At 36.8% G+C, this 27,588-nt stretch overlaps 1 protein-coding gene across 2 annotated transcripts in view; it reads left to right on the top strand.

Annotated features, from left to right (window-relative positions):
• Positions 1–1,299: 1,299 nt before the first annotated feature.
• MYBPC3 (myosin binding protein C3) overlaps positions 1,300–27,588 on the top strand; it is a 62,522-nt gene continuing 36,233 nt past the window's right edge. The window contains exons 1-17 of one of the 2 annotated variants that reach the window (XM_010412911.4): positions 1,300–1,372; positions 1,502–1,561; positions 10,468–10,734; positions 12,669–12,764; positions 12,997–13,083; positions 13,230–13,378; positions 14,338–14,455; positions 15,779–15,827; positions 17,050–17,094; positions 19,373–19,429; positions 20,073–20,075; positions 24,126–24,149; positions 24,889–25,055; positions 25,883–26,015; positions 26,247–26,249; positions 26,667–26,791; positions 27,399–27,504. In XM_010412911.4, the coding sequence (XP_010411213.1) occupies positions 1,537–1,561; positions 10,468–10,734; positions 12,669–12,764; positions 12,997–13,083; positions 13,230–13,378; positions 14,338–14,455; positions 15,779–15,827; positions 17,050–17,094; positions 19,373–19,429; positions 20,073–20,075; positions 24,126–24,149; positions 24,889–25,055; positions 25,883–26,015; positions 26,247–26,249; positions 26,667–26,791; positions 27,399–27,504 (1,454 nt within the window). In that variant the 5' untranslated portion in view covers positions 1,300–1,372; positions 1,502–1,536. Of the gene's footprint in view, positions 1,373–1,414; positions 1,562–10,467; positions 10,735–12,668; positions 12,765–12,996; positions 13,084–13,229; positions 13,379–14,337; positions 14,456–15,778; positions 15,828–17,049; positions 17,095–19,372; positions 19,430–20,072; positions 20,076–24,125; positions 24,150–24,888; positions 25,056–25,882; positions 26,016–26,246; positions 26,250–26,666; positions 26,792–27,398; positions 27,505–27,588 lie in introns of those variants that run through there. The other variant, XM_019280489.3, reaches the window with a different exon arrangement.

Below are 27,588 nucleotides of genomic sequence, written 5' to 3'. Positions count from 1 at the left end.
ATCTTTTTCATACTATGAGACCCAAGTCCTTTGAGAGATTTCAAGTCAAAGAAAATAGTCAAGATTTCCTGACTCCCAGTGAAATACCTCAGGCACAAGATCATAGTCAAATGCATATCATGGTAACTTGTGCTCCCCTAGAAACAGAGGCAATGGAAAATAATCACAGGTGACATCCTGTCCATCTTCCTCACTCATCCATTAAAAATTGCTTCAAGGGAAGGGGAGGAAGTATTTGGCCCAAAATCAGGAGAGGTATCAGCAGTGGTTCTTACACGCTCACATTTGTCCTATCAGCCTACCAAGAGAGTCAGATGTGAAAGACAGACCCAAAGTACAGTGACTGATGAGCTGCATGCACACTGATCTATTCTGAGCTCTGTGCCAAAAGATGAAATCCTTTAAAATGAGTTTTTTACAGGATAGTAAAGCTGGGGAAAAAAATTTAAACCACGCCTTTTTTTAAAAAATTATTTTGTCAATACAAGTAGTGGCTAAAATACGCTAAATGTTTGGCCTCCTGAGTTTTTCTCGTAAAGCTTAAAACTCAAAATTGATAAACCATCAAGTTAATAAAAGCATGATTGTCCACAGTTACTATTTTGGCATATGCTAAATATATGAATAAATAAGAAGCAATGATTGAAGCATGAAATGGCCATACAAGAATAATTTTCTAGTGAGATTTTCCCCCAGATCTTTTCTATATGATTAAGCAAAATTGAAACTTCTAGAGGTATAAAACAGAACCTTGGAACTATTTTTAAAATTGTATTTAACAGAAGAAGGGAAAAAAACCTTGCTTGTTACCAAGAAATGTATGCTGTGGATCAAGTGGGTGGATGGGGAGGGAGGACTAAAACTATTTTAGTGTCGTGCTTTCTACTTGTGACTGCAAATGTCAGTAATGTGTAGGTTTCTCTGCAAAAGGAAGTTCTTTCCTTAAGGTTCACAGTTAGTTCTACAAATACAGTCTTCAGTAGAAGAGCTAAAAAAAGAAACAAGAAAAACAGTTTCTAAGGGGCTGTTCAGCTCTGACCCAATTATGACAATAACAAAAACTGAAATAAGCAGTAAGAATGTAAGCAAATACACACTTAGAATAAGTAGGAACCAGCATACAGGAAATGTAACTATCAGATCTAGTTTGCTGAATGTGCTGTAAACATGGCAATGTTGGAATTCTTAGCGCAATACATGCCTGAAGCTGGAAAATGCACTGTACGCATGTGCCACATCATATTGTTCTCTGGTTTATACCAACAGATCAGTGGTAGCCAGTCTTGGGTGGCTTGAGCTCTCTGGCTCCTGGAACTTGGCTATATTTATCCCAGCTGATGTAGCCTGTCAAGTGTGTCCTGCTGTTGATAAGGTGCCGTAGTTGACAACAGTGGGGGATCAAGGGGGAGGAGCAGGATGGGGGCTTCCATCGAGTCGTTCTTTAGGGGGTCTCAAAAGCCCTGCAGTCACATTTCTGTTTAACTCATACCCTGCTTTCTAGATACAACTGGGAGCTTCACCAGAAACAAAGTGAAGATGCCAGAGCCAGTAAAGAAAACAGGTAAGGATCATAACTGACAGACAAAACTAAGAACAGCTTGGCAAGAAAAATGTAAGTAGATTATGTATTCTAGAGAAATGAGGTGCCTCAAAGGAAAAAATAAATAGACAGGAAAAAGAAATCTTGTTTTATTAAGTTGTAAATGTAAGAGATATTGAGTGACCTTGCAGAGAAATCACTAAATGGTTTGATAAACCTCAGCCACAGAATTTTCTCAAGAGACTTTGAATGAGGAAAAAGTAGAGGTGAAACACATTGAATTCTCAGATTCTTTTAATTTCTCATTTCCTTTCCTAGTCACATTTAGGACTCTGGGGGGAAAAAAAAAAAAAACGGCTTGTAGTCTCTCTCTTGGAGAGTTAAATAGTATAAACCTCTCCTGCCTTTATTTTGGGTTTGGGTTTTTTTTTTCCCCTGACAATTTGTATTATTGGCAAAATTTGATGGTATTTATTGTTAATGAAATCTCTGTGAAAATGAAAGCAAACAGTACCTGGTTTGGAGTTTATTCTTTCTAGTTCTTTCAATCACTGTCAATAGAACTCTAGGAAAAAAAGACAACATTGGACTGTGAAGAATATATGCAGTTTCTTTTCCCTCACCCTCCTTCATCCTTTCCCTTTGAACCAGAAGATAACTAGCCCTTTCCAGAAAGCCAAGGTCACAGAGGCACAGAGAAAAATGCCAGGAAAGTATTTCAGATTTATGAATGTTTTCATTTAAAATCTTCAAATAAGGAATCATTCAGAGGCTGCCCACATAGAGGAGGCCTAGGATGGGGTGCAAGGTGCGATGGATCTGGTGTTTTGAGGAGGAAGAGAGCCTGGGAAGAAAAGGTAGAGACGGTTTAGCTTCAGGACACCTACAGAGGAAGATGACTTAGGAGCACTTTGTGTCCACAAGTAAGTTTGGGAAAAAAAATTGACAAAAGCTGAACTTGTGATTGTTTGTCAAGTGTGAACATATTCAATACTCAGGCCTGGAGAAACTTGTACTAAATCTGGGATTGTTCACTTTAGAACTCTTACTTCAGTGATACCAATGCATACCCAGAATTACCACTACCTGAATGTACAGTACAAGGTGCACATGTTTTTAATAATGTGTCGTTTCCAGAGTTAGCCAGTAACAGCTGTGGAGGCTTAATAATGGCCTTTGTGCTTTACAAAGGCCTGAGCGGGCATCAGTCTCCTCTTAGTTTGGCCAAAGAGACAATCTCCTTTGGTCACCATAACAAAAGATGAACTTGTTAAGAAGAACCTTCATTTTACCAAAATATTTGGAATCAGCCACTGCCAGAGGCAGACCCATTACACACTCAGAGGCTCTCCCATTACAAACTGCAAAGCACTAAAGCATGGTTAACTCCAACAATATTCTTTATGTTCCCTCTATATGATAACCCCAAAGCAACAGTGGTGTCACCAATCCTTCCATTTTATTACAAATACAACATCATTTCATATTCATAAGGCTGCAATTTCTGCTGAAAGTAGATTTGTATATAAAAAAAGAAATATATATTAGATCTTGTACTTGTAGACAAAACCTTGAAAATATAAGCTGCAAAGGTTCAGTAATCAACCCAAAAATAAATTCATACTCATAATCTGGTTTTAAAGTCACATGATTTTTAAGTTGTATTGAAATGTCTAGTGGCTGTGAATGCAGATGAAAAGAAACACAACAGAGTAGGCAAAATTTTACAGTGTGATCCCCTCGGCATTGTGACTTCTGATTTCTAATTGTTTAACTGCCTTTAAATTAACATTTTCATTCTCCATGGATGAGAGGTAATGTCTCTGTTTGTGAAGATGCCCACTTTTGCTGGCTAATGGTGAAGAGAAATTCTATTCCAACTTATTTCTCCAGAGAAATCTAACAGGTGTCTAACATCACTAGTCCTACACAGTTCTTATGAACAAACCAGACCAAACACTGGGATTATCACAGCAGGGGGAGGAAAAGCTCTTGTTACCCACTCTGACAGAGACAGAACCAGTCACATGCCCCATAACTTTTAGAGAAGATCTTCTCAGTCTCCCAGGACACACTAATCCCTTTGGTTTTCCATTTCATGTTGTTTATATAGTTCAAGTCATTTCAAGATGGGATAATGTTGAGCACTATCTCAGGAGGGCCGAACAACCATTGGGCAGTTCATACTTGGATAAATCACAATTCCTGCCTGTCCCATACCATATAGTTAGAGTACTGAAGAGCCCAAAGAAGTCCCTAGTCTGTATTGCTGAAATTTGTGCACCTGGCATATAGGGAAAAGAAAATTCTTCATGTCAGAGAGTGATCAGAGATATTCTGCCTATATCTGCTGTTTTAACAGGCCTTCTAACATGTTAAAACAAACAAAAAACCCCACCCAAAAAAACAACCAATCAAAAAAATACCCACCAAAAAACCCCAACAAAAATCCCACAAAAACCCACAAAAACAAAAAAAACACTGAATAAACCATTAAACTTAAAATGGTATGGTGAAGTAGATTTTCCTTTTACTTTAAACTGCCCAACTAAAATACTTCAGGATAAGGCACTCCCCCTACCTATTTCAAGAATGTCAAAAGAACTGTCCTAGCATTCCAGAAAATCTATACCATCCACAAGAGCAACATAATTTATAAGACCTGTAAGAGTTTAGTTTGAAAAGCATCACGTTTTGCAGGATTCTGTTGCAGAAACTTTATGTTCTTCTCCCTTTGATTTAAACATTTCATAGTTAATCTTCATACAACAGCTCACTGTTTGGAAAATTTTGATCGTTTTTTAATGTTCTGAAAATTCAGAAACATTAAAAAACCCCCAACCATTTCCCTAACAGTATTTTATGACATTGAGAGGAAATAATTGACTTTTTAAACACCAAATTTAGTAGATAAATGGGACTTAATGGGAAATGTGTGCGTTATTATAGCTGGAAAAGGAGAAGTCTATATTACACATCTTCTATGAAAATCAGTCAACTTTTACTCGCATATTTTATAGATAAAGGAGTCTAGATTTTGCAGTCCAGATTAGGAAATTTCATCAAGAATTTACAAATAACTTGTAAGTACACAGAGGCTCCCATAATAATAATAATAATAATAACAATAATAATAATAATAATAATAAATGTTGCATAATGAAGAGTAAACTGCAGAATTTTAGTTCAACTATGAGACCATTCTTTCACATTTGTAAGCACCTAGCACAACAAACTACTGCAACAAAGTTCTATTCCCCACAGGAATGCAGAAAACACCCTAAATTCACACAGGTGTAGTTTCCTCTTTTGTAAATTAAGATTCAAACCAAGCTGAACATTACTATCCCCATTTTACAGAAAGTATGATGGATGCATAGAGAGAGAGGTGACTGATTAGTGAAACTATTCCTCGCCTGTTGCTCATGTTGCAGGAATTTGCGATCTCAGCTGCTGAAGTAGGCAAGGAATGATAAGATTGAGTCGTTCAATAGCTTTTGGATCATGGAGTGATTAAGCTTGTAATTGCAAGAAGCCACTTAGGTCCTGACCAGGGAATGTGCAGCATCTTTATATAGTTCCTCAGAAAGGAATTTACAAGCTCCATTACTGAAGCCTACTTATCCTCAGTTTGGCTTTTAACTCAATGGAAGAGCAAATGGTATAGAAGCAAAACTAGATGCCAAGTGTAAGCAAAGATCAATTTTCAACATTAAGTCTTAACAAATCAAAGAATTCCAAAAGCTAATATTACTTTTGTAATATGAATTAAATATATATTGACCAATACATATTTTAACACCAAATACACAGAATGTGCAGTAAGATAACTCAGCTTTGTGGGAGAAACCTACAACTATTTTGTGTAATTTCACTCATTACAAATTTCTGCTGTAGTTTCTAGCATCTGCATTCAAACAGATACATTAGATTCTCCTCAAGAATCTACACCTTTAACAGATTTTATTTCAGAAAGGCAGAAATATCATTTGAAAACATCATCTAACACACATTCTCCTCTACCACCCTATCTAGTTAAAATCACTCTTGTAGAATCCCCATTTCTTCCTTACTTTCATTTCACACACTTCACATGTACTTTGAAATTCCAGTATTTTAGGAATAGGTTTTCAGCCAGTGCTTGTGATTCTTAACAAGCCAGATTATTTAGGGAATGTTGCCAGCAAATGAAATTATTTTGGTAATTTGAACATTATTTTAATATACATCTTACCTCCACTTTTTCTGACAATAATGAAATAAGAATTGCTCTTCTAGCTTCTAATCCTAATTTTTATTCTTATAAGATATACAACAGTACTTAGTAGTTACCTACTAACAATTTAATGCTGTACAAAGACAACAGAAAAACAGTCTCTGCCTCAAAACAATCACAAAATAAAAGCCCAGTAAATAGATAGATAGTTCAACAAGAGAGTAAAGCAAACAATTAGTAGTACAATAGACAGCAACCCTGGCAGCTTAGCCATTTCTTGGGTTTTGCATAGGAGAGTATTAAAAATATTTGAAATATAATAGTAAGCTTGTTTGATGATAGTTGTTAAAAGGACATTGCCTCAAATCAGGTCGGACAGTAAAGGAGAAAGCATGAAGGTGCTGGTATGAAGATTTAATAAATGGCAGCAGAATGAAGGCAGAATACTAGGTTTGTTATTTTATTTAGGTGACTAGTATAGAAAATTTGTTTTGGAACTGAACTTATTTCATTCTAGTTTAATTTGGCCCAAAGCAAGTGTATCTTATTTTTCTTAATCCTCCTGAATGAAAGATTGTCAAAATGCAATCTCATCACAGACCTCCCAACAGAAGTTTTTATTACTGACCATTTAAGCTGTAACTCATGTAACATACATAGTGTTATGGCTGATGTGTACATCTTCAGGTGTTCCAAGAGTTTTAGAGGATGCAAGTTCTGGTAGCTGCAGCATTAACCACCAAAAAGTTTCTGCAAGATAACTGCAGACCACATACATCTGTTTCCTCTTCTGCCTGGGGTAAAATTTGCTGGTTTACGTTACTCAGAAATTATGTGAGTGTGTTTGCATCGTGGAAGTTAGAAGTGATTAGAAAGGCCTGGGATATGAGAAGTGAAGTGTTGAAAAATGGGTTAGTACAAAGTGGCCCTAGGCTCATTTTCTTTTATTAGCTTCATGTCCCTCTTCTCTCCCTCCATTAAATCCCCACAGCAACACCGATTCCATCCCCACAAAACAAACACACAGAGCACCTTCAACACTTTTTCTCTTCATTAGCACTGGCAACTCACGTGGGTCTCTGCTCTCCCTCCAGAATTGCCATAGTATGCTAGTACTAATGTCATTTTTCTCTCCCCTTGTGCAGGCTGGGTTAGAATGTATCAGGAGTCAGAGAGTTAACATGGTGGGTGGGAGAGGACATGGGCTACTTGGTCATCAGGTGCCCCAGCCCTATGGCTCCTAACTGCACGGTCACCTGGAGTCTGGATAAACACAGGACAGTATCTGAGATCTGTCAGTGCCTGACAGGCACGAGAGCTGTGAGACATTCCACAACATCACACAAGAGGTGTCACAGCCATTGGGTTTTCCACAGCCTCATGGTGACAGTCATATTCAAGAGTGTTTAGAGTATGGGATGGATATATAGAACTCAGAGAGGGATATCTGGGTAGAAGCCAAACGTTGAGGTGAGAGAGATTGCCACATGGGAATGTGTTTCTGATAAAAGCAGGCAAAAATGTGGCTCTCAGGAAAAACCAGAAGTTTTGAATGGTGGTGTTTAGGAGTATTCCTAATGAGGAAAAAGGTGAATTGGGTTGGTATAACTGCAAAAAAAAACCCCAAAAACTTCTGGTTAACTTGGATTTGCATGTTACTTAAAGTAGCGGCAGCCACAATGAAGGGGTGGGGCATAACTGAACTCTTTATTCTGTTAAGCAGCCCATTTTTTCCCCAAAAGGAAAAATTATGGTATTCTCTTCACATGCTTATTCAGCAATCTCTCTTCTGCAGCAAAGTAATTTCCTGTAAAATCTCCAGCCCTGCATCTTTCGTTTTCCTTTGCAAACAGAGCAGTGAAAGGTGAAAGGGAATACAGCTGGATAGAGAGAAGCCACTTTGGACACTGCCCCCCACTGACTGAATCTCAAGTACAGGAAAAGATTCAGTTAAAACCCCAGTCTCCTTTACCTGTGAAAAAGTGGATACACAACAACTGCTCTTGCAGACCTTTGTTCTCATGTGAGATTTTGGGCTTTTCCAGTTATGTACTTAACCAGAAATATTCACAGTCATTTTAAATTGGAACTAAAGTGAGTCTTTTGGCAGGAAAGGGGGGAGAGGAGGGAATACAAGGAGTCTTACTTATTAACTTCTACTGTATGTGTTTAGATTTCCTAAAGCCAGGAATGTTATGTAGTGGTGGAGATTTCTCACTGTGTTCTCACCAACAATTTTGTTCTTGTTGAGTCATCTACAAAGCAAATGTAAGAAACCTAATCACTTTACAGGGTGTGCAGCAGATCACAGTGTTACTTCCAAGTATGCATGTCATGAAACCCTGCCACTGTAGGCTGGAACCTTTACAAATCACTTTGCTGTTAAGTAATTAATATATTTATAGATTCTTTTGTGCTTAAATAGAAGAGTGACGATAATAGCACTCAGAGACTAAAAACATGCCTCTTTACTGCTTTGTCTGTAGAATCACAGGGGAAGGAGCCAGCTAGTCAGTAGTGGAGTGGGTTCCAGAACTCACCTGTCTGCCCACTGTGCAGTAGCCTGGCCACCTTTACATGTCTCTTGAATCCTGCATGTCCAACCTGCTGTGCACAGTAACTCTCCTGCAATTATTCACGATACACTGCATCAATGTATACCCTCCTGTGTTATTTACTGAAGGGCAATACGGTATCAAAAGGTGTGCAACTGATAACAGGCAGCACGCTGTGGAACACTATGGTATATAGTCCTATATTCTACAAAGCACTACACTGTTAAAGAACTATTGCACCAGATTAGAAAAAACCTCAATTATAAGCATGCAGGAACATTCCACTCCCAGAGGAAATTTCCCACACTTTAAACAGGGAAGGGAAGCATGCAGAAGAATAAAACAGGACATCAGTCAAGACTTTTGTAGGCTCACTGAAAACTAAGATTGTGTTTTCATCAGAAATATAAAATGTGGGGGGAAAAAAAGAAACTGAAAAAATGTAATTTAGGTTTTTATATAATGAAGAAAAGCAAAATTCAATATTTAGTAAATTCTAAAAGTATTTGCAGTTCATATTTTAACTGATGCTTAAGAAGTTTTGAATCCTTTGCAAAACAATGCAAGAAGCATGAATTGTATTATGACTAAAGACCAAAGGCCATCAGATGAAGTCTTTGCAAATGTAACTCCACTAAGGTCAACTAATTTATGCAGTCTGAAGACATGCTACAGGATTAGAGATTTTGTAAAATGAATAGATGGTATTAATAATAATATACCACTTACATTAACTAAAGTACCTGTTAGAACATGAATATAACCTTTTTCTTTTAAAGCATTTTCATGCCATGTTCCCTTCATTTTTATAAAGCAGAATTAAAAGTTCAAAGCTAATTATAACCATTGTCGTGTTGTTTGGAAGAGTTCTTGTGGCTGCCAGAGTAGGAGAGCCATAGACAATTTGCCACAGAGGTGACAGATAAAATTAGATGTGATGAAATTACTAGTATTTTATAAAAATGTAGTTATACAGGGGTGAGTCAATAGAAAGATGGCAGAATGATGCACAAAAAACCATGCAGTGTATGAATCAGAATGTTAATTGCTGGTATTTTTACACATGAACATAGCTCATGGCAATAAGCAAACGATAACAGGTTTTATTAAGACAAAAACATGAGCATGGAATGAAAAACTTGATTCAAAATAAAGATGAAGAAATATAAATAAATAAATAAATCAGGTTAAAGAAATTAGTAAAATAAGTTACTTTACTAAAATCTAATCTTGAGAGAGATTAGGATACTCGTGGATCAAAATCATGATATAGTGCTTGTTTACCATTTCCTATCTGCTGTGCTGCTTTGATTATGTACGAACTAAAACATCATCTGGTTTATGCTTGTTCAGCCTATATGTTAATAATTTCATCAATTCTCATTATAAACTTCCTAAGGGTTTCTTGACACATTGAGGAAATGTTTTAATCCACCTTGTAAGCAATTAGACAACTAATTGTTGTAGAGTGTTATGTAGGCAAGTTCTTCAACTTCTAATGCTGAAGTGAATTTCTGAACACAAACAACAATTGATACCATTTTAGCTGGAATTAAATTACAAGGGTCATCATAGGAATGTGAATCCCTTCCCACTAAAGCCTTGATCTGTCAAAACAAAAGGACTAAAGATGAACTATTAATTCATTGGGGTGTATTAGGGCACAGGTTACTGCACAAACAAAATACTGTAGTATTGTTGAGGAACAGATCCTGATCCTCTGTAACAACCATATTAAGCAGCTGTTAGGACAAAATTATTAATTCTAAATAAAAGTGCATGGCAAATTAATGTAGACAACTAGATATGTAAGAATATATATCATGCCATCTTTTCATAGACTAAAACATTCACTTCTAAAAATCAGAGCTCAGTATGGGGGAAAAAGAAAGAGGAAGACAGAAAGTGGGGTGATTTTGCTATCCATTCCATTTTATTTCATGGCAATGTGGAGGAGATATGACATCTCGATGAGACACAGAACTTGATAAACTCAAAGACACTTCCACAACTTCTCTGTGGAAAGTGTTGTAATTTATATCTTGCATGGGCAGATGGGAGAGAAAGGAGACAGCTGCTGCAGCCACAACAGCTGACTACACCAGATATTCCACAATTGCAAAACAGATTTTAGCGAGCCCTCTCTCTTTTTTTAGTTTCTGCATTTACCAAGAAGCCGAAGACAACAGAGGTGACAGCTGGAAACACAGCTGTGTTTGAAGCAGAGACAGAAAAATCTGGCATCAAGGTGAAATGGCAGCGAGCTGGCACAGAAATTACTGAAAGTGAAAAATATGTCATCAAGACAGAAGGAAACAAGCATTCACTGACAATCAATAATGTAGGAAAAGAAGATGATGTGACATATGCTGTAATAGCTGGAAGTTCCAAGGTCAAATTTGAACTCAAGGTCAAGGAACCAGGTACAGCATTTCCTAAGCAATTCTGATTTCATCAGTAGTTCCAGTCCAACATGCAACCTTCATGAATAAGGCCCATGGAAATTAACCTATTTTAACAAAGTAAAATTTCTCTACCAGCAATTCATCTGTTTTGCCCAATTATTTGAAGCTACTAATTCATATTAAGCTGAGGAACACATTTTCTGTGGCTAAGACACCCCTTTCCAGGTGTCAGAAGTCCACAGAGAGGAGATCATATGGGAAATGTCAATGTACATCTTTGGAATTCTGTCAAGCTTTTACACTTAACTACTGAAAATCAAAGCACATCTAATCTAACCCTCACCCTGACCTAAACTAAGAAGCCTGATCTTAGGACTGGTATTTTCTTATAATTATTTCATTGAAATACAAAATTGTAACAATTGACAAAGTATTTACAAGTTATACTGTAATGTTTCTAGAAGGTCATACATTCCCCAAAATTGTCTCAAAATCTCCTGCTACCAAAAATGCATATTTCAAGAGAGGCTTGAATATGAAGAGTAACCTTTGTATTATTTGTGTATCACCCATTATTACTACTCTCATATGCATTAAAAGATCAGTTACATGGGAAGTTTAAAAACTTTCCCAGGTATTTCCTGGGAATAAATATAAAGAGTCAAATTCCCTGGAATTTTCTCATGAAAAAATATCTGAAGATGCTTAGGGTAGATGAAACCACTCATTTTTTGAAACATTTTGACCTTTCAGATCCCTTTTTCCCTTCCAAAATTGTATCAATTTACCACTTCTGGTATTTTACTTTTTGCTTTTTAATTTGGTGACAAGCCTCAAACTCAGGTTGTTTATATCACTTCCTTTTCTGTGCTATCACTGTTTGTTCTAGCAAAATGATGAGACCTTGTGAGACCTTCTTGTCAGCTGAAAAGATACTGGTGAATGTTTAACAGGATTTAAGATGGCCTGTTCCATATGCAAAGACAGAGCATGACAGGTTACGAGTAAGGGGAAATCCTAGTATGGATTAGGACAATTTGATAGTTGTCAGAGCATATAGGAATATGGTCCTCCTGACTATCTCATCCTGAAAGCAAACTGGTCCCTATTGTACTCGTTATATCTTCCTCATTGTCTTCCAGGTTAGCTCCATGTAGAGCCTGCTACAGGCAGATAACTTGCAAATAAAGCTATGGAGCATAGTGGAGTAGAGTATGTAATGCTATATAGAGTAACTGGTTTGCCCATTATTATTTGGAAGTGGCTCCACTATCTACGGGGGAAAAAACATCTTGTTGCAACTGATCTATTTCAAGAAATTCTACCTCCCTCCATCTGCTCCAGTTGCTCACTCCTACTCCATTTTCAGACAACTCTGTCTTCTCCATTGTGCCAAATGCATTTGCCTGAATTTGTCTCTGAGGTCATGGTTTAACTGAGAGGATACAAACTTTCATAAGCCAGGGAAGAAATTACAGATGGATTTTTAAAATACTTTATCCATATTGTTTACTAGCAGTGTCTAGAGCTTTTTCCAAGCTGCACACAGCAATAGCCTTTTTAACATTACATTCCAACGAAACAAAATCTCATGAATAAGCAAACTGTTTACAAAGATAAAAATTACATCATTCTTCATTACCTTTTCCATTTAGACCACTGATGTTTGCAACAAATAATAGCATTATTCATCAGCTGACAAGTTTCTACACATTGACTGTAGAATTTAAAAATCAGGCATCAGTTCTTTCTGAGCTCAGCGAAAGAAAAAGCCTCATCATCCAACTTCAGTAGGCCCCTTCTGCTTCCAGATCATCCTCTAAGCTCTAGGAAACAACAGCCTATTTATCTGCTTTTCCTGACGTATATTAAAGGCTGTTCTTTTGCAAAATATCTTCAGAAAGACAGAGGAAATATGACTGTCTCTAATCTTGGCTTACATTCCTTTCCAGAAAAGAGTGAGACAGTCACTCCTGCAGGAGCTGTTCCAGCCCCAGCTGCCTCAGAGTCACCTGCGCCAGCAGCAGAAAGCAGCCAAAACAGAGAAGGTAATAGAAAATTAACATTGTCATCAAGTCTGGTTTATTACCAGAAGGGAAGAACATACACAGGGGCTCCTTAGAGTCAGTGAGATAGAGACAGTAGATGAAAGCAGACCATAAAGAATAAGGAATCTCAGAAGCAGAAGAAATCTACTGAGGTATTTTTTAATTAATTAACTAATTCACTATATAGTTTGATGCAAAAAGTTCTAAATAGTAATTATGATGTTTATTTCAGCTTCATCTGCTGAGACACAACCAGAAGAACATCAGGACCCCATTGGGCTCTTTGTGGCACGACCCCAGGATGGAGAAGTTACTGTTGGTGAGTACAAAACGTCAGCCAAGTGAAGTCTGTAAACTGTACCTGTTGCTTGGCTATTAGCTCTCCAAGCACAGGGTGACACCAGCAATATAACAGATAACTTACACATTATTCATAATCTTATTTTAACTTATTTCTTTTACAAGGTGGAAACATCACATTCACTGCCAAAGTGGCAGGTGAGAGCCTGCTGAAGAAGCCATCAGTGAAATGGTTCAAAGGAAAGTGGATGGACCTGGGAAGCAAAGTGGGGAAACATCTCCAACTACATGAGAATTATGATCGAAATTCCAAGGTAGAATTGGCAGAATAGGGTTCTCAGTCTTCTAGGTACTAATCTTTAATCTGGGGAAAATATAAACTAAAATAGGAATGTTTTGATGTTAAGGTACCCAAAGCAACACACAAGGCTACACTTATGCATAGAAGTCTGTATTTCGACCACACGGACAAGAGACAAGCTCTGCATATGGACTCTTGCATACTTTATCTATGGTGAAATGAGAAAACATCTGGAGGACTGGGGGAGTAGTTTTGCACTGTCTACTGCAGGATTCCCTTCATCTTCCTCTCAAGAAACAGATACTTGGTATATTTAAGAGAAAACAATAAATCAGACAGCTGTTTAAGCGTGGTCTATCTTGCTCTTAATAGGCCAATCATTCTGCTATTAATGTTGGAATTTATTGCTCTCTTGGGTTGTCTAGACTGCTTTAAGTAGCTGAGCAAGACCCACTTTTTACCACAACTTTGTCCAAAGATACACAAGCAGGAATGCAAGAGTCTGTACCATGACTTTGCATCCTCTGTGGTATATGAAGCACTACTACCCTCTCCTGGATGGAACTGGACAGACTTGCTCACATTTGCCACTCCTTTCGCTGAATTCTGGCATGTACTGCATACGTTCTGGGGAGAGGCTAAAACTGCTTAATGAAAGCTTTATTCCTGTTTCCAATGCACATGCAATTAGTGTATGTACATTAGTGTATGTACCAGCATAGTTAGCTAATATAACACTGTATTCTCAGGAATACCTGTACTGACAGTTCTCTTCAGCTGTTGCTACTGAATTGGGGATTATAGGTAATTCTTTGTTACACTAATGAGTTGGACACTCAGGAGGTTCTTAGTTCTAAAAGGACACAAAGACATAGTTCATCCCCTGTCTATTTCTCTCCATGTGTTCTCTCTCTCTGTGTTTCACCATTTCACTTTCTAACTTAATTATTGTATCATTCCTGTCTGTTCTAGGTGTACACCTTTGAAATGGAAATCATAGAAGCAAACATGACTTTTGCAGGAGGGTACAGATGTGAGGTGTCTACCAAGGACAAATTCGATAGCTCTAATTTCAACCTGACAGTCAATGGTAAGATGAATTCCTGACATACTTTTTTTTTTTATCTTCCAGCCCCCTATATTTCCTTTCCTGCCTACCAACAATTCTTTCTGGTACATAATGGTTACTAGACAAACACAGACCTGAAGTATAGACCTGAAGATCTAAAGGTACACCTAGAGAGGCCCACAGAGAATGGGATACAGATCATCAGAAGTACCACTTGGTCGTTACTCCAGTCAGAACTGCGATGCTCTAAAGAAAGCACACAGAAAGATGCAAAACTGCCCACCTTTTCTCTGGCTTTATTCTGGTTTCAGATTCATTATTTCATGATGTTTAATTCCACTAGAATAGAAGATAAGTTCATTCTTATTTTGGTGAAAGTTTAGGACTAAAAATTGATGTTTTATAAGAAAGACAGAAGAATTGCCAATTCCTTTTTCCTTCCTTCCCAATAAATTCAAGTCATACAGAAGCACCTTCTCAGATCAGATGACTCATTTTACCTAATGCATGGTGCCACCTTCACAAGTGCAATACTGAAAAGTTTATAAAAATTGAAAAGGATGTACATTTTAACATGAATTTGCCCAGAGTGTGGAAGAGTTTAAGTAAAACAGTATAAGGATGGACCACCTGACAGAGCTGAATGTTTGGACCATTGCCTGTTTCAGCAATTCTGTAGGAGGGGCTGCAACGTTAACTTGTGTCTAGCTACCAGTGAACCTAATGTAAAGACAAAAGCTCATTAAGTTACTTGATCAGCAGTGTTAATTTTTGAAGTTTCACTAGCTAGGACTCATAAGAGTTAGAAGCAGTAACTGAGAACAGTTTTTCTCCCCGAAGCAGCAGCACACCAGTTTATACCAATAGTATAACAAAATTCTCTCTATACAGCATCCTTGATTAAGCTTCTGTACCTCTCTACATAGTTCCAGGAATTTACCTTTGCTTTCAGAGGACAGATTATAATTTATTTTTAATCATAGCATTGAGTTGATGTCCAGTCGTATACTCGTTAGGTTTAAATACTCTGTGAAGACACTATTGAAATTAAAATTTTGCAGCAGAAGAATTGACAAGCAAGAGGTAAGATCAGGCTTTGGGTTATTATGAAATATGAGACAGAAATAAGTTATACACAAAACACTGGATGTTGAAAGCTAATTTGTGAAGGCTACATGTTTAAACATGAAGCTTTAATCTTTCAATATGCAATTAATCACAACCTACAATATAAGAATTTATTTTTAAAAATGCCTGCAAAGAAAAACTTTACAAATAGCACTGCATTCTTGCATTATGTTGACTTGTTCTGCCATTTTTCTTCATTACTTTTTGTCACATCAGAAGCACCTGTAAGTGGAGACTTGGATATTCGAGCTGCCTTCCGCCGCACGTGAGTATGCACAGCAGAAACCTATGTAGATCAGGTTATACATCCATGTGGAATTCATTACTTTCCCAGATGAAACGAGCTAAAAGCAAAGCTGTTGTACAAACAAACACAAAGATACAGATTTCTACTAAGAAAATATTTCTACTATTAAAATTCTCTACAACTCCCGGAAATCACCTAAGAGAGTTTAGACTTTGTACTAGCGTAATAACCATGCTTGTCTTCAATTAGGCAATCAGTAATGTGTATAATTGTAACAAGAACTTCAGCACCTTTTTTTCAGACCTGTAAAGAGCACTTCCATATATAGACCAGTAGAGATTGAAAAGATACTGTGTGATGTTGGTCTGGATTTTATCTGGCTTGAGGAACTACATGTACCTCAGTACAAACATTTGCTGAACAAGGGGAGTGGAGTTTGGTGTGAGCCCTATAAGCAGCATATCACTGATAACATTCCTGCAAGCATTTTGGTTGTATCTGTTCTCATGTTCTATACCTATATTAACTGAATGAAGACAATGACATCGTGAGTGTCCGTGTGAAAACTCAGGTATACATAGTCTTAGACATTAAAGACTGCTGCTGAAGAGGCCATCCTGCCCCCATCTTTAATATTTGCTGAACTGATGTATCTCTCAATGGAATAATGTTCCCTTCTATTAGTAAGATTCACAAAACTAGTTGGTTTTTTTTTTAATTTTAATTAGACATTATTAATATGTGCTTTCCTTTTCCTTTATGTAATAGTAAATAAGTTTCTATTTTAGTTTTTATGTATTTTTGCAAAGTTACTAGACTAAGAATATTTGGACACCTATTTCTCCATAGGGAACAAATCATCCGTGGCAACTCTTCGAGTATTTCTCTATAAGTCCTATTTTTATAAAAGAATATTTTTAACATTTATCACAAAGAATTAAATAAGGCTTGCAGAATTTGTCTACAGTTAAGTCCATCTGTAGGTAGCTGACCAGCCTCACTGTGATGCCTGTAAAATAGTGGACACTCAGTGCATAACTGCATTGTGTTATTTCACTGCAGTGAAAGGAGGCTTCCAGAGCTTGTGAGGACAATTTTAAAAATTTAGAATCAGTTCAAAGGGAGTGCAGTGTGAGCAGCTTCAGGCTGTTCAGATTGTCACTTTCTCCTGCAAGAATGAAGCCAGATTTTGAACTGAATTGTTTAAATCTGAAGCTTTGTCTTTGATACCCTCACTCAGGAGCCTAGCAGGAGGGGGGAGACGGATGACTTCAGCCTTTCTCAGGTAGTCACTGCCTGTGCCAGCAGACAAATTTAAGTCTTACAATGAACTGTCTCTCTCTGCTCAGGAAAAGAAAAAAACAGAATTAAGCTGCATCTTAAATTCCAAATAAATCACTGTTTATAACGTGTAGTATTTATATGAGATGATTACATACGAATAAGAAGTAATGTAAGACAAATAAAGATAAATAAAAAATATAAAACATAAGAATATAAAAGGGTAGATAAAAAAAGATAAAGAAAAGAGTAGTTTTGTAGTTCAGTGAGAGGCAGATTCATGTACAGAAAATGCATGTGTTTGGCAAGTGACATCTTCTCACCATTGTTAGAAGAAAAAAAGTAGCTTTAAATCATGTGCATGTCTGCCCTTTCTGTTTTACATGTTTTCCTCTCTACTGAGCACGTTCTGACTAAAATTGCTGCTACTCACAGAAATGTACCAACACAAATGAAAATTTGTTGTTTCCTGGCACACTCCGTATCATATTATCATTAAATTTTTCACTCTATGCCTTTTGGTCCTAATGTTTGCTACTATAGTAAAAACAGGAGTTCTGAGGTTAGACTTAACTATATGCATGTTAAAGCAATTATTAGGGTCTTATTCTTCAAAAAGCTAAACTTTGATTGCTGGTCTTTCCTGAAAATTTGGTTTAACTGCCACTTGTGAAGCAATAAGGTGAATAGTTATTCTCCCGGATGTAGACCTGATTTACTGAATATTTGATCACAGGAAATCCTTTCCAAATTTGGGACTATACAAGTTATTTTTATGTACATTTTATGCCTGAAAACATGTAAAATCTTGTGAAAGTAGGGCCAAACCCACACTTCTCTGTTTGAGCTTTCTACCCAGGAAATTATCCTTTTCAGTATTGTACTATTCTGAAAGTAATCAGAGAAGTAAAACCAGTATTTTCTTAAAGAAAATACCTCTTCTCACAACATATTTCAAATTACACAGACTCTAAATTGTTATTTAACCTTATATTGACAAGCAGCACAAGAGGCTTGGCACTTGTTTCTGTTTCATTTTTATTTAACAGTACTGTTAAAATGCCCATCATTTATCTGTTCAGGCTGTTTTCTTACTTCTAAAAATATTTGTTCCTGCCATATTGAGTTTTCCTGACACTCTGATTTACATTCTGTAGACAGACTTATTTTTTCTGAATCAACTGGCACTGTGCATTGATGGAGGCAGCATTATGGTCTACAACTACCACCAGTAACACTGAAAAGAAAAAGTTCTGCTTACGAAGCAATAATTAAATGTAAGCTGCTGCTTCTGGAAGAATACGAATGCTGTGAGGTGGAATCACCAGATTCTTATACTTAAGACAACAGGGGTGTTAAGGAGCAGCTGACCATTGATGATGATAGACTGGCTGAGATGAAGAAAATATATTTGGGCTTTTAAAACCCTGTCTGCATGCAAAGAGCACCGTTTTTAGGAATTAAATCTAAAGAAGTTATTGTAGTGACTTTATGCTGTTTTCAGAGTAGGTCAGTACTTCAAATGTTCAGAAGCACAGCTAAAACACATTGGATTCAGAACACCAAAAATAACTTTGTGCATTCCATCTGAGTTCACCATATGTAACAGTTAGAACTACACATGAAAAACCTCCTGCCTGATGCTTCTTGTTCTCACAGACCAACTCATCACAATACTGCTTGTGGTGATTCTTGTTGAACAAGTGCATATTGAACCTCATCTCAGGCTGAAAGCCACATCACAGAATTCCTCCTTCAACTCTCCCAAGCACCAATGATGTGACACTTTTTTTTCAGTGTAATGAATTCTGGTGTCACAAAGAGCCTTAAGAAACAATTACAGCTGGGACAATACTAAGGGTAAAAAAAGTGATTTTAGATTGTAAGGCATTCCACAAAAGTCTTGGTTAAATACTGCCCCAACTGTAAACAATATCCACATTTCCAAAAAATAGAGGAAAGAAGGAAGCTTCTGCAACACCTTTATGATAATGAATACATTCCAAATAAATATGATGACCAAATTAATACCCTGTACAACTCCATGCACAAGCAGTACAGAAAAAGTACAAATTCATTACATATATATTTTTAAACCTATATGCAAATTAATATGAACACAGAGCCTACTTAAGTCACCTTCCACATCAATGCACATTTTAATTCATTATAAACCCATCTACCACTCCCCTACAAAAATATGTCATCTATGTAATGTTATAGTCTCACAAGCTATTCCCATTTCCTTCTGAAACTAATTATGGCTTTCTGTTACTATACAGTACTGAGGGACATGATGACGGGGCAGAGTTTAATTTTACCTCCCTACTGAAAAAAAGGTGAGTAAAAATCCACAGACTTGGAGAAATGGGGCTTCTGTTGAACAACTCTGAAACACTACAACTGGAATATGTGAGAGTTTCATAAATTCAGAATCCTTGTTGTTTTCCTAAAGCAGCTCTAAATGGAAAAAGGATGACAGGTAATTATGGCTACTTCCTGAAACACACAGCATTTGCTGCACTTCTGCTAGGTTTATACAGGAGGAAAAAAAATGAAAAAAAATTATTTCCCAAGATAGAAAAGGCCTGAAGTCAGGTAATCACATGTTTCCAGTAGTCCTTTGCATAGGGGGAAAAAAAAGAAATTACAATACCTATTTATAATGCTGCCTTAATAAGAACCAGAGAGCTGGGAGGACAAGCTTTTTTATTAGATAACTAAATGTTACTATTACACTGTTCAACTATATATTATCTATTATATAAATATTCTGTGTTGCATAAATATGACATAAATATTTTTTTACTCTTCCAATTGTAATTCCAATATCTTTCTTTTACTTTCAGTTTTTTTGCTGGAATTTCTTCTCTAATTCTCATCTTTCCTTGATGTATCTGTTTTCATAACCTGTTTACTTATGCTTTTCTCTTTTTACCAAACTCTTAATCTGAATGTTTTGGATTCCACTGCTGCCAACAGAGAGTAAGCTTTCTATTTAATTTTATTATAAATGCATGGATCAGACTGAATATAAGAACCATTTGCATTGAAATAATGCATGCCTCTTTGTCTTCTTTACATGTAGAACATGACAAAAATTGCATAGTGTGAGAGAAAATCGTTGACTGCTAATTTCTGACACAGAAGTTCTTTTAAACAGCTTGAAGGTTAAAGTTAAGACAATTCGATACAATTGATGTATTTCTCTGAATGTCCTTTGTTTTTTACCATCACTTTCTTTCATATAACCAGTTCTAAGATTTCTTTGAATTTCCAGATTTTCTCAATAACCTGCTGCTTTATATTCCTGTTGTCATAGTCTTTAGAATCAGAAAAATCATTTGTAAAATATTGTTGCTGGTGCCTATCAAATAGGTGATGAAGACTTGTTTCTTTCTGTTCACTTTCCCTGGCCACTCACTCTGTCTTTCCAGCACCTGAAGCTACTATAAAAACTTGTAACTTACATTCGTGTTTTTCAAATCTAAACTTACTTAGTTTAAGTGTTCACAACTACTTGGATGAGTGTTGTTGTGAATCTGTGTTCAGTCTCTGCTCAGGTATTGGTATCACTATTTATAAAAAGTGTTTTATCCTCACAAAGAGTACAGGATCATGTAGATATATGAAGTAACTTTGTTACAGAATGCAATAAAGCCACAATAGCCTCAGGTTAATTCACCCAAATTTCAGTGGGGCAAACAAGGTCACATAGTGTACAAACCCCTGTGTTACACTCTGTGTAGGGCATCTGTCTACAGGTGAATCCTGGCTTTGCAGTAACACCAGCAGCAGAACACTTAAGGGGGACAGACAGATGAGACAGAAAAGACACCTATCAAACTTTCTATAGCTGACATTGATGTCTAAGTTTCTTGTTTCAGCACGAACCCAGATTGTTGTAAACTTACTCTAGTTTCCATAGAAGATGTAAGGCATAAAGGAATTGCTTATCTTTTTTATAAAATTTTAAATAAATTAAAACCCACATGAAAATATTTGCATAATTTCATACAGAGTCTCCAGCTGGAATGAGGTGCTGTGTACTATGAGCCCCTCTCCTTGTGCCTTCCCCTTTTGCTCTCATAATTAGTTTTGAGCAATGGTCAAACTCCTAAAAGTAGTAAAAATCTCCAGTATTTACAGAAATGTTAAATTTATTGATTTAACTATACATTATTTGCTAGGCTAGAAATGTAATTCACTAAAAGAAGCTTATAAATTTCACTGCATTTTAACAGTGTTTCTGCCATTTCTCGACTTACAAATCTCTGTCTAGTGAATTTAAGAATATAAATTCACTGTTCCTAGTTGTTTTTCACAGCCACTTCAGAAGTAATTTGTGGATTCTTCAGGCTTTGCAAAACTCAGGTTGAAGACCACTCTTATATTAATGAGAACAGATAGGCATAAAATATCGTAATGGAATGAAAGATTTCTTCATTAAAATAGAACAGGAAAAGGGATCTCATGCTGGGGGACTCTCAAGAGCTATGCAGATTCAAACAGAATCGAGGATTATTCTTTTACCATTTCTGCTTTATTACACCATTTTACAAGTGTCCCTCAATCCACAGGTAATGATCATTCCCACTAGCATAAAGAACTTCATTTAACACTGTATCTCCTAACACTGTAATTTAATTAACTGGTGTTGACATACAGATGTCAAGGGCCAAGGAGAGGTCATTGGGAAGAGGAAGGGAACAGCTGTCACAGAACTATTAAATGGGATAGTGAGCAGAGACCTTGAAGGAGGTGACAGCTGACAGGGTCCAATCAGTTGACAGTAACTGGATAGGAAGGAACCATTTCTGGGATGTACAAAACTATTTTTAACCCCTCCACATGTTTAAAACATATCAGCTGCATATTCCATTTACAGCAGGTTCACTAAGCTTCATCTTGATGCCCCCAAGTGCATAGCTAACCTATGAGGTGATCTCTGTGAATAAGATCCCCAACATCAGGGAGAATAACATAAGAGTGGGAGAAACCTCACGAGTCCAAGTGCTCTATTAATTTTCATACACTGCTTAGTCCCTGTTGGTAGTGGAGGAGTACAGCCTTTCTGTGCAAACTCTGTGTCTTTCTGGGATCAAAGAGAATGTTTTAGCGAATGCAAAATAGTGAAAAGGAGTACTGGGATGAGGAAAACTTTGCTCAAAGGCAAACACTTTTTTTTTTTCATTTTGAGAACTCAGTTAAACAGAAATTACAACCTCTAGCTTTTAGTCCCATTTTGCATGAAACTCACAAGCTTTTTCTTTTAATTAAAAAATATTAGTATTTCCAAGGAAGAGACTATATTCTTTCTTATGTTCAAATTTCTTATATTGCATACACCAGAACAGGATTGTCAGATAAGACAATGGGATGACACTGAGTAATGGAAAAGCTAAAGCAAAAACCAGAGAAGTCTTCTCAGTAGTGAGAGATATTAGATTGTGGAATTCCTTTGAAATTGGAAGATTTTCCTCTTTATGTACTTAAAAATAACTCACACTAAACATTTTTGAAATCTCCATGAAATAGTCCTACCTGTAAATTTTCAGATATAAAGTGTGTATATGCAGACAAGCCTGTAAGTAGGCAGATAGACAGAAAAACTACCAATATTTATATAATGTCTTAAGGAAGATGTTAATATTTGAATTTCTTAAGTCTTTCTTATTTCCTATGTTTTTATATTTTTTTAAGATACTGTTTCTCCACAGAAGTTTAACTGTACTAGTACAAAGAATTAAACACATATTAGAAATATTATATGCCCTAGGTTTTATATAGCACTTAGTATTTAGTACTTAAAGATCTATTTTAATTTACATGTATTTAGAAATATTTGACGGTCACTCCCTGGTATGAACAGGGCAACAAGCCCAAGAACTGCTTACATTAAAAAAACCTTGATCTATGTGGCAAATCAGTTCAGTTTTCCTGTCTCCTGCTAAGCAAAACTAAAAACTATTTGTAGCAGCCTCAAACTAAATGATAGGTATATAGAAGAGGAACCCTGGTAAAATTTGTGGATGATGTTGATGCACTGTTATGGCAAAGCAAATACCCAGTATGCTGCACTTATCATAGGCACTCCAAACTTCAGCTACTGCTATCAATTCAGTGAGTGCTAGTGAGGGCTTAGGGAGTCCTAAACCACTTTGAAGAGATGAGATACTGCATACCATATTTCAGCTCAATCTCACAGAGCTGAAATCCTCTTCTCTTGCTTCCTTTCTGTTCAAGAGCTACAAGGGTGCTGGAAATTCCAACCTTTCCCAATTGCAGCACTTTAATAAACATAGTGCTCCCATTACAAGCAATAATAAAAGGAGTACCAAAAATGTTTGGTTATATCTGCTGTGTGGACTGACTACAGTAGTACTATTAAGTAGTAATATATCCCACAGACTAATTGGACTGTTATTTTCCTGCAAAAATTACAAATACACCCAATAACATTCCACTTTTCTCTGCATCACCTGTTGCATAACTTGTCTTCTTGTTGGGGTTTACCACTGAACATGATTTCATTATAAGGGTGTGTTCTGCTGCACTAGAATCTGCTTGGTCGCAGTGATAATCAGAAACAGCCACAGGAAGTTACTTCTAGTAAGAACTTTTTAGTAAAATGTTACTTCTTCCATCATTTCTCTATTTACCAAAATGCAAACTATTACAGGCAAAAATGCCACAATGACAGGGCGAAGCAGAGTTATTTGTTTCCCTGGAAGGTGATCAGCCATAACTAGGAATAAACAGAAGTTCTTGCTCTTATAATATAAATCCCACAGTGGAAGTGCACAAAGTGTGGGAGTGAGTTTGATTTCAATATGGATCAGTATTTCCCTTAAGCCTATTTCAGAGCATTTGCATGAGTTCCTTCATCTCCCTGCTACTGAAGCACAGGCACGTTCTGCTAGGGGGAAGATGACATTCATGGCTCTTTTGTACTAACCCATGATGCCCTTTTTCCTGCCCATTGGGATGCTGCACGTTTTTCCAAACGGTTCTCTGCGTCATTCTGGAGTACAGCAGCTTCCTGCGCTCTGCAAATCGGTAAGGTCACAGCAATTTCTTTTTCTATTTATGATCTTTCAAATAAAAAATATGATGGCAGATAAAGAACGCCTCTCCCAAGGCCAGACAGCCAAATTTTCCCGTAGTTTTACTAAACCAAACGTTAATTCTTCCATAACCACTAGTTCTTTGGTTAAAATATAAAACAAGTAGCTCATTGTAAATACTGTTTTGTTTGCCACTACTCACCAGTCTCCTTATGTTTTAGAGATTACTACAGACAACAATTTTCTTTACAATAGATGATAAAAGTCTTAATAATCTGTGATTTTTTTTAGTGAAGATAAAAAATGTCCTGAGTGGAAAAGGTTATGTCTCTTATTTACATAAACCAAGTGCCTTTTTTCTGAGGTGTTGCCAGCATATCAATTCAGTTCCTTGTTTTGCCATGTTCCATGTTTTGTGCATGGACCACGACAAGAAAATAAGTCTCCTTATGCTTCCATTACCCATCATTAAAGGAAGCTAAATTTTATTAGTTTTGTTAGAAATAAACCCTTCAGGACAGAATTCAATTTTAATCACCATATATATAAACATAAAGCTAGAACTAGTCACCAGTTTTATTTCATTATTTTATGTAATAATATAGTAAAAAATTAGAGTGTTAATTTCTTTTTTAAATGGCTTCATCAAGGCACTATGTAGCTGTCAACCCTATAGCCTTCTTTAAATACTCTTAATATAAGCACTCAGAGACTCTAATCCCTTTCTGCAGAGGTGAAGGAAAATCTGAATCACAATCTGATGTTGATGTCTGGGATATCCTGAGGAAAGCTCCTCCTACGGAATACGAGAAAATTGCTTTTCAGTATGGTATCACAGATTTGCGTGGGATGCTGAAACGCCTCAAACGCATAAAGAAGGAAGAGAAAAAAAGCACAGGTTGGGGAGATATGTTTCTTCCAAATACAGTGTTCATATCTTCTTTTTTGGGAGTTTTTCAAATATTAACATCAGCTGAACAGCAGCAGACACAAGACCATGAGAAAGAGTAATTTCCTGTTCCAGTTATTACCCAGTCTTTACATATGAAATGCTGATTATCAAAGATTGCAGCTATGCCCAATACTCTGAGACACCTTGCTCTGAAACTCTGGATGTACTAAACACGCTCACTTCACCAGTTTTACAAGCTTGGCCCCTTATATTTCCCTGAACATAAAACAACATCCTCTACTTGCCCTCCACCCCAACTAGTCAGTATGTCAGGCAACAGTGATATATTTAAAGAATTTAATTTTCATTGGTATGATACATTTGGAATTCTTGAGCCTTTTCTAGTCCTGTGAAGTATTAATTGCCTAATCGTAACTGATATATTTTTTTTTTTTAACTCTAAAACAGAGAAGGCAAACTGCTATTCATCAGTACTGAGAAGACCAAGTATAATTTTCCTACATGGGCAGATGTAATTCTATTTAGGATGTGTTGATGTACCTATTCACATCTTATTTAGAATATTCTACTTTGCTTCTTTTGGTTTGTAACGCATGCTTGTCATCCTGTGTTAAGGAAAAATAGAAAACGGCACAGGATGAAGAACAGACAGAAATGGTAAAAATTCAAACAGGGATGCAGAATGTGGGGAAGGTTTAAGATGATGATAAACAACATGAAAGGGAATAAAGATTTGTTGCATGACCCAGAATGAAAAAAAACAAGTATAAAAATTATAAAGATTTTTTTTTTTTTATCCTTCTTCATCATAGCATTCCTCAAGAAACTGGATCCAGCTTACCAAGTAGACAAAGGGCAAAAGATTAAATTAATGGTTGAAGTTGCCAATCCAGATGCTGACGTGAAATGGCTGAAGAATGGACAGGAGATCCAAGTGAGCGGCAGGTAAACTAGAAATATGAGAAATCTGAAAAGGAATGAGTTACAGCTTGGACACAGCAAAAAATCTAGCTTTTCTTAGAAGGAAAAGCATCAACGGAGAAATAGGAGCTGAGAAAGAATCTATGTAGTACTATGGCTCAGGGTCAGTTTGCTGTTGTCGTAACTTTTTCTTTTCTCTTCCCTCTGCTCTACATATCTACATGTGGAACTGGATGCTTCCATCTACCTACTTAGCAAGTAAGTCCTGAGATTCTGTTCTGCTCTTTATGTGTATATCCAGGGTTCAAATGTACTTTGTCCTGATCTGGGATATACTTCAGTGCAACTTGTTTGTAAAACCAATTTCCAGTGATTTTGTGCTGAAGCCATTTTTAATGGTAGTCATGCTAGATGTTAGAACACATCCAACACCGTTCACAGGAGTTTGTAGATCTCACACTTGGAGGAAGATCCCCCGTAATTTCCTATGCTAGTTTTTCAAACACTGCTGCTGTTCCCCACACCAGGACAGGGCTATTGGGCTTGAGTCCTTACAAATCTTGCCATTGATGTCAGAAAAAGAGTAGGAATCTTTTTCTCTTCCAAGCAGGAGAAGACAGTGGCTGGGTCCAAAAGGGTTTTTCCCTGATAATTACATTTAGATTGTCTTTTCAGATATATTTTTGAGGCTGTTGGGAATAAGAGAATACTGACCATAAACCACTGCTCCCTGGCCGACGATGCAGCATACGAATGTGTGGTAGGGGATGAGAAGAGCTTCACAGAATTATTTGTAAAAGGTGAGCAATGGTAGCAAAAGGAAAGAGATCTCCCCTAATATTTAGCATTGAATTACTGTCATTTCCTCTACTCTCAGATTGATCTTGCAGGAAAGGAAATTCTCAAACATATTAACAAATTCTGAGATCTCTTGAAGTAGATAGTTTTCTTACAGTTAAATGGAGGAAAATTTTGCCAGTAACAGCAACCAGGAAAGCATAGGAAAGCAGCACTGTGATAGTTACCATTAATTCTCATTTGGAAACTTATTTACATCTCAACAATAGGGCTAGAGACTTACTTTAAAAATTTGGTTCCACTCAAGATAAACATGTGTCCCAGGCTCTACAAGCAGATCAAATAGTACAGAAAAGTAATGCCTCCTGTTTAGAATTTCAGAATATATATGAAAACTGTTTAATCCTGTATTTTTATTCCAACTCATGAAAAACGTCATTTGAAAATTCTGATAAGGTGATCTGGCACAGTAAATTTTAATTTCAAACACAGAGAGCACCACCATTTATTTGTCCAGGGACTCTTCCTGTGGAGTAGAGAGTGGTGAAATCTACCTCTGGTCTCCAGCCTTTCAGAATACTGTTTTAATAAAATTCTCTCTATTTCTAGAACCTCCAATCCTGATCACTCACCCGCTGGAGGACCAGATGGTGATGGTTGGAGAGAGAGTGGAGTTTGAGTGTGAAGTGTCTGAGGAAGGAGCTACTGTGAAATGGTAAGGGAATAGAAGAAAAAACCAAACCAAACCAAACCAACATGAAACCCTCTTCCTCCATGGAATATAGCAGGTGTGGGGAAA

The sequence above is a fragment of the Corvus cornix genome, chromosome 5 (assembly GCF_000738735.6).
Source record: "Corvus cornix cornix isolate S_Up_H32 chromosome 5, ASM73873v5, whole genome shotgun sequence".
Classification (NCBI taxonomy): Eukaryota; Metazoa; Chordata; class Aves; order Passeriformes; family Corvidae; genus Corvus; species Corvus cornix.
The sequence above is the reverse complement of the archived record's forward strand: the minus strand, read 5'-3'. Positions and strand labels throughout refer to the sequence as shown.